At 37.0% G+C, this 12239-nt stretch overlaps 1 protein-coding gene across 16 annotated transcripts in view; it reads right to left on the reverse strand.

The window, feature by feature from the left end:
- Positions 1 to 676: 676 nt before the first annotated feature.
- Positions 677 to 12239, reverse strand: part of LOC100127019 (calpain protein) — a 77872-nt gene continuing 66309 nt past the window's right edge. For 6 of the 16 annotated variants that reach the window (XM_038020143.2, XM_038020146.2, XM_038020144.2 and 3 more), the window contains 6 exons: positions 11658 to 11787; positions 8803 to 9042; positions 7310 to 7437; positions 6513 to 6634; positions 5754 to 5827; positions 677 to 2878 (listed from right to left, as the gene is read on the reverse strand). In XM_038020143.2, the coding sequence (XP_037876071.1) occupies positions 2796 to 2878; positions 5754 to 5827; positions 6513 to 6634; positions 7310 to 7437; positions 8803 to 9042; positions 11658 to 11787 (777 nt within the window). In that variant the 3' untranslated portion in view covers positions 677 to 2795. Of the gene's footprint in view, positions 2879 to 3630; positions 4225 to 5753; positions 5828 to 6512; positions 6635 to 7309; positions 7438 to 8040; positions 9043 to 11657; positions 11788 to 12239 lie in introns of those variants that run through there. The other 10 variants (XM_062675681.1, XM_062675682.1, XM_062675683.1 and 7 more) reach the window with 5 other exon arrangements.

A 12239-nucleotide genomic window follows, 5' to 3' on the forward strand; every position in this document is an offset into this window, starting at 1 on the left:
CTTTGTGCACAAGCAACGATCAAGAACAAGAGAAGATCCGGCGAGAAACTCAGTGGGCTGTGTCTGTGGGTTAATTTACTCGCCGAGCCCTTCGTCGCAAGCGACGGGTTTGACGTGAACGAGCAACTACCCACTATTTATCGAATTAAGAAAGGAAAAGTTCAATTAAAAACAGTAATAAATATGTCTCCGGATCTTCCTATTTACTTAGGTTTCCTAGATCCTCATTGCTAAACAATTGATGTCAATCGAATCTGATGTGTGGGGGTTTATTATTGAACTTTTTATTTATTGTATCGACGAGTAAGCCAATTCACAGTTCACTGTGTTTAGTTACCGGCGTCCATAGACAACGTGAACGCCTCCTCCTTGAGATATGAGGCAAGTCTCAATGGGATTGTGTAAGGACCCAAACTGGACTGGACGACTGGTTCGCGGCAGATCTAGGCCAGATTTGTGTGTCCGAGCGTTCCCCGCCTCTAGCGTTCAGTCTAGAATAAATGTCTAGATCAAAGAGGTAATATCTGCTTTATGTTTGTACTGTTATATTATATTGTACTTTAGCAAACCCATCGTGATAACAGAAGCATGCGAAAATGCTCCAGTTCAAGACTCCCAGTGTCTTTGAAACAAAAATACTTAGGTTTTTTTTATAACTAAAAAAAGAAAACAAACATTACAAAAATGCACATGAAAATTTTTTTAATTCAGATCTTCCAACATTACAATGTTCGTCATAAATGATTACGAATTAAATAAAAAAATAATTGCAAAGGAAAATGCAAAATAAATCCCGAAATGTGCATACATTTATTTGTTTAACATAAATACAACATTCATTAAGAACTTTCGTTTTTGAGAGCTTAAATCGCACAGAAACTTATCGTGTAAGAAGAACTTGTTCACACGCGCGACCGGAGCGACCACACACCAGTAAGCTTATCAGAAGCAGTGATGAAACTTTCAAAAGTATGCCGTCTCGTTCTCTCGCACGGTGAATTATATGTTTGTCTCTTTTTAGTGTCGCTCCTGCGTTTCAAAGAGTTTCAAAAAGCGATATTGAGAGAGGTTTCGCTTAGAACAAAAATGTTGCTCATACAACGACCTCAAACTAGGATTTTCTCCTGTGTTACGGGTACCGTGAGTCGCATAAGTCGCGTTGTGAACATTCAGCTAAAAGAAAACGCATACTGGAATGAAGTTGTCGGTGGATAATAAAAATACTGTAAAAACTAAAAAAAAAAGTTACTGCAAACACGTTTGAAAGTTTGTCTTCAAATAATCGTTTATGGAAAAAAAATTGTGAATTTTTCGAGCTCACGGCCCAGCTAGTGTTAAGTGGTTACCGGAGCCCATAGACATGAGAGTACTAAGCTTCAGTTTGTACACAGTACAACGGCTGCCCCGCCCTTCAAACCGAAACGCATTACTGCTTCACGGCAGAAATAGGCAGGGTAGTGGTACCTACCCGCGCGGACTCACAAGACGTCCTACCACCAGTATATAATTTTTTAACGTAATGTTAACTTCACAGTAATTCCACAACGATTATTTAAAAATGCAATTAAATAAGTGATGATAATACTCAAATTATTATTTTGATAATTAATTAGTTGGCGAATTAACAAATGATCATACCCGTATTTCAAAATATTAATGCAATCATTGAGAACCATTATACATTATAATATATTGTTATTTATTTTCGTTAATTAATAATTAATTTGTGACTTAGACAAAAATCTCTTTGAGAATAATAGCGAACAGTTCGTATTGTTTCAGTAAATTTTTAATATAATTTTAGCAAAATGGAAATTGATCTTTAGAAAAGAATTCGGACCGCTTACATTGCGCGCTCGCGTGTGCGGACGAGGCAATGTACTGTGTAATTTTTTTCTTTTTTATTGCCTTAGCGTGGAATGCGTCTAATGGTCTCTTGATTAGGATGGCCTGATTTTTTTTCCTGCCTAAGCTGATGGTATTGAGAGACCATTTCAGTGTAACCTTAACTAGTAGGTGAGCTCATGGGCCTCAAACCTGACGGCATTGCTAACACGAATCCTAGCAAGAGCCGTGCTTCGCAGAATCTACCACCGGATCGGAAGCATGTCCAACTGAGAAGATCCGGCGAGAAACTCATAGACCGCTGATGATTACTTATGACAGCACTCTCCGCAAGCCTTGAAGGTTTGGTTCTTGCAATACCAGCTCATCTGATGCAAAGCCGGAACAGATGGACGTCACAACGTGACGTAGAGCTTGAGACATGAGGTCGTAGTCTCAATGCTGTTTTATCGTGAATATCCCACTCTTTATACATACAGAAGTGGGTAGGCGGTACCGATGCGGGTGGACCTACTGTATTATGAGTTTATATTAAAATTGATGACAGAGTGACATTGAGCGTGGCGGCGAGCGTACAGCGCACCCGACGGTAAGCGGCGTCGTCTCAAAAGATCAATTTCCGTTATACATCAAGCGAATTATGAACACTTAGATTTTTGTTTTTTTTTTATAACTATAAATATTAAAAATATACATATTATATTCTATAAATATAAGGCAGAGATTATCTATCTTCGTAATATACTTCGGATAGAAATTGTATTTTATTTTTTTGCACAAATAAAATTGAAAGGACGTGTATTTTTTCGTTTTCTTTTTTCGAACTGTCAAATTTGAAGTTTACAATTTTCAAAACTGACAGTGACAGTTTTTTTTTTTTAAATACGATGTAGTAGTGTAGACGGGATCCAGCATGCAGGCCGGTCGATGTTAAGGAGGTTCGGTTCCGCTTACGAGTATACTGTGCGATTCAGCCACTCCTCGAGCGAGAAGGTGGCGTAGTCTCCGCCCGAAGATCGAGAGTTGAACGTGTCTGTTGGTCGCGAAACATATACATTAACGCATATTCGTGACCATATGACCAAGATACAGACCATTGAATAACTTAGAAAGGGCTTTTGGATCGTTGGATTTCTTTTCTAATTCCACTAGTAGTACTACTATTCGGGATAAATGTATCTCTAAATGTAAATTTTTTATGATGCTTTAAAATTCTCGATCGATATTCGCGTGTCGAATTTTCGGAATCGATTCTGATTCTACTTCTCGATTATCGATTCTAAAATGTGACATTCGGTTTTAAAAATGGCTGACGGTTTTTAATATTGACAGCTCGTTTAACTGTGCGCTCGGTCAGCCGCAGAATTGCATGAGCACTTGCACATTGAATTTATAAATAGAAATATCTCGGCCAAACTGCTGTTTAGTGGTTCACAGTAAAACCCGTCCCCTGAAAAGTCTTATTAAATAACCGACATTTTACTGAAACTACTTCATTTATTTTCATCCCAATCGATTGAAAGTCTCGAATTAATCAACATCATAGCAATTCTTCATATTAAAATGGAATATAATAAGGTAATACAAGACTCGGATTAAAGGACTTCGTACTGCGTCATAAAATCATAAAAAATAAAAAAAAATTGTCCATGGCTTTCAGAATATTTGATCTGGTGATTTCCATACGCGAATACTAATTCATATATACTAAATTAATTAAAAAAACACGTACGAGTCATTGTATAATCTCTTTTTTATATTAAGATATAACAGTTTCGTTAATGGTTTTTCCTAATTCAATACACCGTTAATTGATTTGCCCGAAATAATAATTTATTAAATTAATGACCTTTAATTGTTGCAGCCCGTTCTAAATTTTCCAATGTTACACATTCAAATAAGCGGTGTTAGTTATTTTGTGTTCAAAGTCTGCTCACAAATGACTATTTTAAAATCCAATATACTATATTAAGTGACACCATCATTTAATACAAAAAAATATTATAATTATATATATTAAATATATCATTGTGAGCAATCTTTTTATGACGTCAGCTAATAGTATCCTTTTTTGTATCGAAATCAATTTGATTATTTTTCATAAATATCAAAACCCGTCTACTAATAGCAGACGACATTTTAGAGACAATATGGGACTCTTTAAAACATATACATAGACATATGTATGTATAAAAAAATGTTGTTTTTTTGTTGGTAGTTTTTCGTTCCCATGTTGTCGTGTGTTTGTGTGTAGGGCTCCACAGTGCTTATATATAATACAGGTTATGTACGTTTGTGATTACAAGAGGGCGCTCCGGGCTCCGTCTCAGGGCGCCTGCTGCAGTTCACGTTCGAGGTTCTCCAACGGCTCGCCGTTTGCTGTGGTCCATGATCACATTATATACGGAACGATAATCGAACTAGGCTACGAATGGACCGTGCTGACATTCCCTTTTATATATATATGTATATATACGTATATAAATTTATTAATTTAAAGAAAATACGAAAGCGTAAAGATAGCCTAAATTATACCTCTGTAAACATTCTGTTTTTTAGTTAATATGATGAATTAATTAATAAAAATTAATAATAAAAGAGAGAATGATAATTGAAATTTAAGTTTGATATAGATTAGATAAAATATCGGACTCACTTCTCTCTCTCTCTCTCTCTCTCTCTCTCTCTCTCTCGGATATCTTCATTCACATACATCCATGTCTTCTCTCTACGCACCACATGTCCTTACCACGCTAACCTTATTTATTGTTTAGCATTGTTTTTTTTTGTGTACAATAAAGAATACTCTCTCTCTTTCTCTCTCTCTATATATATATACCAAGTGAACTGACGAAATTGAAGGTAATAAACAACATTGAAAGCAAAACGATATAGCGGACTGGAGCGTCCAAGTCAGAACAAGGGTCACCGTACAGTAAAACAGTTGAAATTAACTTCTAGAAGAATTGCAAAATTGAACACCCTGTATGTGAGAATTGCGAGCCAATAACACACAAAGCAGCAATCCCAATAGCGCCGCGTATTGTATATGGCTATATAGCTATATATAAAATTGGATCGTGGTATCATTCCGTGTGGGCTTACAGTGCGCCCTATAACCGAATTCGCGGTCAAGAACACCAATCTATATATATATTTATTTATTAATTATCTTTAATAGGATAGGAGAATATCATCCAGAAGGATGCCGAAATCTGGGCAGAGTGGAGGATGAGAAGCTTAAGCTTAAGCTTAGCTTTTAAGTTAGAAAGCGAATCCTGGTATTAGACCGGGAAAACGCTAGGAAGAAGAAGAAGAAGAAGAATTATCTTTAAAGTGAATGGAATGTACACATTTTCTTTTGTATTCTATCAACAAATGAGTTAGGATAGTAATGAATTAAATCAGGCGAGGAGAATAGAAGAAAGGTTTTAATTGGGCCAGTTATTTTGGATCGTATTAAGGGTTTAGCAATAGACAGAAGCATTTTGTAGAAATTTTATGACGATATTATTTTATAGAATAATGTTAAACTACTATATAGTTAAATATATTGAATTATACATATTTGTAATTATAGAGAAGTAAATAAAAACTGAAATGTCAGCGGTTGAGGACACTTAAAAGAGCTTTAAACTCAAACTAGCTGAGAAGAATGTGTAAGAAAACATTCATCGTCATTATACGAATGTCATTTAAAAATATTAAAGTTTATTTTACACACGAATTGCTTTCCTTTGCTTGGCGACTAGAAAATGATTTCTTGTTAAATATGAAATTAAAATAAATTCAATACCCTCATTATTTACCAAAAAAAAAAGAAACTAAAATACCCTCTTAATCAACCTAAAGAATTTAAACTACCCTCACTTATAATGTAATCGCGTTATCTACTGAGTCGTACTCACCGATCATGGTCTTGAGACGCACGGCGCACATTATGAAGTCATCGAACTGTATGTACCCGTCGGTGGTGCCGTATCTGGGTGGGGGGGAGGAAACTTACATTGTCATGTCAACGTGGGGTATTCGCTCGTGAGGCATTCGTGCCTTAATGACTGGCTGTTATCGTACAGTCGAGACTTCGAACTCAAGTCGATTCCATGTTAAACCAGGTGTGACCACCGATCTGAGTAATCTGGAGCCTAGGGCGGTAATTTTGGGTCGGTGGAATTAGAACGATAATGCACAAATCTTTCTCTCAATTAGCCCACAATGCTTTTTTTTATTGCTTAGATTTCACAGCCCATCCGATGTTAAGTGGTTACTGGAGCCCATAGACATCTACAACGTAAATGCGCCACCCACCTTGAGATATAAGTTCTAAGGTCTCAGTATAGTTACAACGGCTGCCCCACCCTTCAAACTGAAACGCATTACTGCTTCATGGTAGAAATAGGCGGGGTGGTGGTACGTACACGTACGGACTCATAAGAGGTCCTGCCATCAGTAAATATGTTGGACATAGGCTTCCCTCAACCCTCACCACAAAGATCGGTCCTGCGCTGTTTGGTACGCGATCGCCACTCGTGAACTTATCATGGCCAAACGACCGTTCGTTTTACGAGCAAAGTGCCCAAATCATAAAGCTAGATTTTGATTAACAAAAACATTGTAGTTAATGTGATTAGGAACTGTAGAGTGTTCAATTGTCGGGGGTTCGATACCTGTGCGCCAGCACGTTGAGCACGTGTGCGTTGACCGTGTAGCCGGCCGAGTGCAGAGCGTCACGCAGGTGGCTGGCGGGGACGGCCCCCCGCCGCTCCACGTCGTACAGGCGGAACACGGCCTGGGGGAGGGACGCGGTTACGTCATCACGTGTTTTTTTTTTAGTATTGAAGGATTATAATTAGTGACCCGGAGGCCTTTCCAGTTTCACCAAGAGAGCAAAGGCTTAGCCAGGAGGGGTGGGATTTGCTAACAGCTGCCCGAGCGCCTCTGAAGGAGACCTAACAACTCAAGAGCGGCTGCTTTGCGAATGAATCTACTACCGGATCGGAATCGCGACCCGCTGAGAAGATCCGGCGATCGTCTCGGGTCTCAGGGGGCAGACACTTAAAGATACGCGTCCATTGGCCCGCGTCGGACGCAACGGATTTTATTTTGCTTTGTATTTTTTGCTCATAAATACCAGCGTTTGGTACCTCCGGCGCGGGCCAATGAATACCTATATCCCTTGGCGCATGTCTTTCTCACGTCATTACGGATTCTCCCGATCCGTTAACGGTGCTTTTAGGTACCTCAAGTACCGATCACAGTTCTCGCTGAACCCGTCATTTGCGACGAAGGGCTCGATGAGTAAATTAACCCACAGACAGGGCACTGAGTTTCTCGCCGGATCTTCTGTGGGTCGCGTTTCCGATCTTGTGGTAGATTCTGCGAAGCACTGCTCTTGCTAGGGCCAGTGTTAGCAACACTCCGGTTTGAGCCCCGTGAGCTTTTTTTTTTCGTTTTCCAAACTTACCCTCCAGTTGCGCAGATCGATCCACAGGGACTTGAACTCTTCGAAGCCAAGTCCTCCGGAGCCGTCCTTGTCAAGCATCGCGATCATGCTACGGCAGACGTCCTTGGAGAAACCCTGACCTTGCAACTCTGCAACACATAGCATTCACTTCAACAAAACCATACATAAATATAATATTTAAAAAAAAAAACAAGAGAATTGTGTCACTAATTGTACTTTATTTTAACTGTAGTTTTTTTTTGTTGTTAACAAAGACATATTGAGTTCCTCAAATCAAGACTGCTCTGGGTTTTTGATTAGTGTCACAAATCTAGTATTGCTTTATGGAAATGGAGGAGACAGTTCAATGAAATTGTAAATTAATGTTTTTATTTATAATTTATTTGTATTAAGTATGTAATTGTCAGTTTACAAATTGTGTGCCGAGTATCTCTCTTAACGATGATGGCGATATATTATTAACGAAAAATCAACCCTAAACACACGAGTAATTAAAGTATAAAATGCCCATTTTTGTCTTTCAAAGTCATATACATCACATGCTCACAAAAGCTTGGTCGGTGTGAGGAAATTCTCAAAATTACATTTGAAAATTTCCCCAACACACGTTCAGTGTTAGTTTGCTACGTAAAGCGGAATATAAAAATAACGGGTTCTTTTTTTATTTATAAATTGAAAAAAAAAAAAAAAAAAAATCTGAAAAAAAAAAAACAATATGTACCTGTAAACAAACAAACGATAAGCCAAACGTCTAAGTCATCATATTAATATATTTTTTTTAAATATTATCTCCTATCCAAAGTTGCCTAGAAGAGTGATGCCTTTAAAATCTTAAATAATATACAATGACGAAATATTTAGCTTGTCGTTTGAAGAAAAATAAAAAAACAAAGATCAAAAATAGACATTTTGTACAGTGCCTCCATTTCTATAAAAAAAAAGTGTATAAATTTTTATAGGTGCAAATTTGTATAGAGATGCGAATAAGTAGTTGTCTCCTGAAAAAAAAGAGCTTCTAATTAGTAGTAGGATAATTCGTAGAAGGATTTCATCTGTAATATTATGAACTTCGTTGGGTTTGATGAAGTTAAAGCTCTTCGAAAAGCTTGTATGGCTAATGATGGCCGATGATGGCTGATAGTTTTAGTATTCTCACGAAGAGGACCTGAAGGTTGCAGTCATTATCAAGTAACAATGTAATACTTGAAAAAACCATCAATAATGAAAAAAATTAAATATATTGAAATTTCTAAAATTCAGTTTTTTAAGTATATCTGAGGGTCGGTAGTAATTGAAGACTCACTTTTTATAGCACGTGTATTCATTGGTGAAAGTCAATGTAGACGGTCTTAATTTTTTTTAATTATATAAAACTTTATAGGCATAATTATCGTCGTGATGTCTGCCCTAAAATTTTGGAGTACGAGTGGCAACCCTAGGACGCTGCTGCTCCACACACCCAATACAATATCCGCGTCAGACTCGCACGTTACCTTGAGCGTTGGCGTAGGGCTGCGGCTGGTTCAAATGCACCTGCTCCGGTTGGTTCTGAGCTTGCTGCAGGTCCACGCCGAGCTCCTTGCATATAGGGGTGCAGAGAGCGCACAGGATTTGCTCGAGGCAGCTCTGTTCCTGAGGGGGGCCGCCGGGGGGGCCGAGCGGGGTCCGGGGGGAGGGCCCCCCGCCCGCGACCCCGCCGCCCCCGTCGTATGCGCCGTGCCGCATCGCAAGTTCTGTCACCGATTTTACTATGTAACCTAATGCTATTTTATACTCCTTATTTTTGTAACTTCAATTCAGATTTTATCAGCTAGATACGTAAGTTTGTCTACTGCAAGAGTCATTTTCTCTAGGGACGTCGCGTTCACATGCTAAGCTGAACAGTTACCGGATTGAGTTATTGGAGCTAACATTGAGACATATTACTGGTGTTTTGACCACAGGTAGGTACCACCGCCCCGCCTATTTCTGCCGTGAAGCAGTAATGCGTTTCAGTTTGAAGGGTGGGACAGTCGTTGTACTGTAAAAAGTGAACTCACGTCTCAAGGTGGGTGGCGGTACTGACGTTGTAGATGTCTATGGGCTCTGGTAACCACTTAACATCAGGTGGACCGTGAGTTCTACTTCCTGTGTCTAACCGATAACAAAAAAAAATAAGATTATAGAAAATTTCACGTCTTTCAGTTTGCTTTTGCTTTTGCTTGCGTTAGCTTAAAGTTTAACGAATTAAAAATATCTTGTTCAAACGCCAATCTGTTTTGTTACTGACGACTAACGGCCTAACACACCACACGACCACCGCCAATGTAGGTCTTAGTGTCTACACCCATAAAAGTCAATTTGGTTTAACGTTAAAATTGTTTTATATCAATTTTGGTTTTGTTATAGTCACAAATAAATTTCACACATTATGTCAGTTAAACGTAGGTAAAAAGCAAAATTAATTAAAAATGTAATCCACACAGCATCTACTTCTAATTTGAAAAATATATAAATTAATCACTCAAAATCACATGTTTTTTTCTTCTTCTGAAATCAATTATATAAAAGCGAACAAAAAAAAGTTAATATGTACATAGTACACATACAGATATGTTAACACAGACGGACAGCAAAACGGAACGAATCTAAAAAGCATTGTTTCTTTTCATAGTGACACAAAAAGCTTTTGTACACAATTAAAAAGCTCAAAAATGGGCATTTACTTAATTAAAAAACAAAATAAAAATATATTTTTTTAAATATCAGCAGCTAGGAATAATAAATATGCGGGTAAAAAGAAAAGTTTTCTCAGCGATATCCTTCAAGGTGTGTTATGTCAAGAAAAAAAAAAGTTAATTATTAGCAAAAAATTATTGAATAGAACATTAAAACTAATTTTCCCAATTTCTTTTGAAGATAGTATATTATTATAAATTAGTTTTTGATCCTTTAATGCGGTAAGAGCGCTGTTATGTATCTGTATTGTATTATTAACAACTTTGCACCTTTGTTAATCAATTGTACTGATTGAAGCTTGAATAATAATGGTATTCAAGATAACAAGTATTCATTTTTTGAATATCATATAATTAATTTATAGGATATATTTAAATATAAAAAAAAAAAAAATAAAAAAAAACAATTTTGGTCAAGATAATACTTAATTTGCCAAATATTTTTTGGCGATTTATAATCAGTCCTATCTTTAACATAACCCATTAATTTACCACATTTTACATTAATTAATGACCATTAATGTGATTTATTTTAAATTTAGGAAAAACATTTTCTATTTTTTTCTGCTGCCTTTGTAGTCAGTCATACAGCCTTCTTAATGCTAAGCTGTCAAGTCGCTGCCTACTGCTGAGAACGCCTCACGGCTCGTTTGAAGAAGGAATCTACATGACCGCCGGGAATTCTAGACATCAGAGCGATAAATTTGTACCAACTTGGTGTAGACTATAGACACGACAAATTTTCAATATGAGATTTCTTAGTTTTAGGTGTAGGTTTATCAAAATGATGATAATACACAAATTTGTTTAAAAGTGATTTTTCTAAAAAAGTTTTTCTAACGTAATGACTTACTCTAATAAAAAATCCTTCACACTAGGATAGAGAATGTCTATTCTGATACCAAAATATTAAAACTAAAATTTAGCCGGACAATTGTTTTGTTAATATTATGTATACACATTTTTCAGTGTACCGAATGATTTAATGTTAAGATCTGGTTGTGGTTGACTTTTTCCAATAAAAACTTCTTCACACTAGAATGGAAAATGCCTTATTCTAATACCAAATTAAAACTAAAACTTTACCGGACAATTGTTTTGCTAATATTATGTATACAGCAACTAATTTTTAATATCAGATTTCTTAGGATTAGGTCTAGGGTTATAAAATAAAAAAAGTACGCAAAATAAGTTTAAGAGTGATTTTACTAAAAAGTTCTCCTGTCATATGAAGCTAACGTAATGACTTACTCTAATAAAAACTTCTTCACACTAGAATGGAGAATGCCTTATTCTGATACCAAATCTATACTAATATATAAATCTACAGTGTTTTTTACGGATGTTCCGTTATAACTACTGAATCATGCATCCGATTGATTTAAAACTTGGCATCCATGTAGAAAATAAATGTACTTAATGGATAGGCTAATATTTATATGAATTTTGGACTTCCTAATAATAATGACAATAAATAATAATGTTAATTTTAAATGTCCAGTGAAGCGGGCGAGTACGGCTAGTTAAAACTAAAATTTTGCCGGACAGTTGTTTTGCTAATATTATTATGTACATTTTTCAGTGTACCCAATAATTTAATGTTAGTGATCTAGTGGTGGGTGTGAACTGACCTTCCCTCATGGCGTAGTCCAAGATCTCCTTGAGTTCCTGCCAGTCGACCTCCCCGTCGGAGCCGGCGAGCCGCGTGAAGAACTCACGGACCGGGTCGGCCGGCTCCGGGTCCGGCGCCAGCTCCTTCACCTGATGATGAACAGGATTTTTGTGTGCCGGCTGGAGTTAGCTTATCATGCATGTGCATTGATTGCAATGTATTGAGCCATTATGAAGTCAGACAGTCGCATATAACTCATCAACCAATACAGTCAAATTATATATTGTACTAGCTTTTGCCCGCGACTTCGTCCGCGTGGAATAGTTACTTTGGTATAACGCAAAATTTTACCTACGACTTTATTTACGTAGATGTAAGTATATTTTTGAATAATAGAATGTTAAGGAGCTATTTAAGGTACCAAAATCATACTTTTAGCCGACTTCAAAAGAGGAGGTTATTAGTGCTCGTATTGGTCTTAGCGTGACGTTATATAGCCTATAGCCTTCCTCAATAAATGGACTATCTGACACTGAAAGAATTTTTCAAATCGGAACAGTAGTTCCTGAGATTAGCAAGTTCAAACAAACTCTTCAGCTTT

The sequence above is a fragment of the Bombyx mori genome, chromosome 24, assembly GCF_030269925.1.
Source record: "Bombyx mori chromosome 24, ASM3026992v2".
NCBI lineage: Eukaryota > Metazoa > Arthropoda > Insecta > Lepidoptera > Bombycidae > Bombyx > Bombyx mori.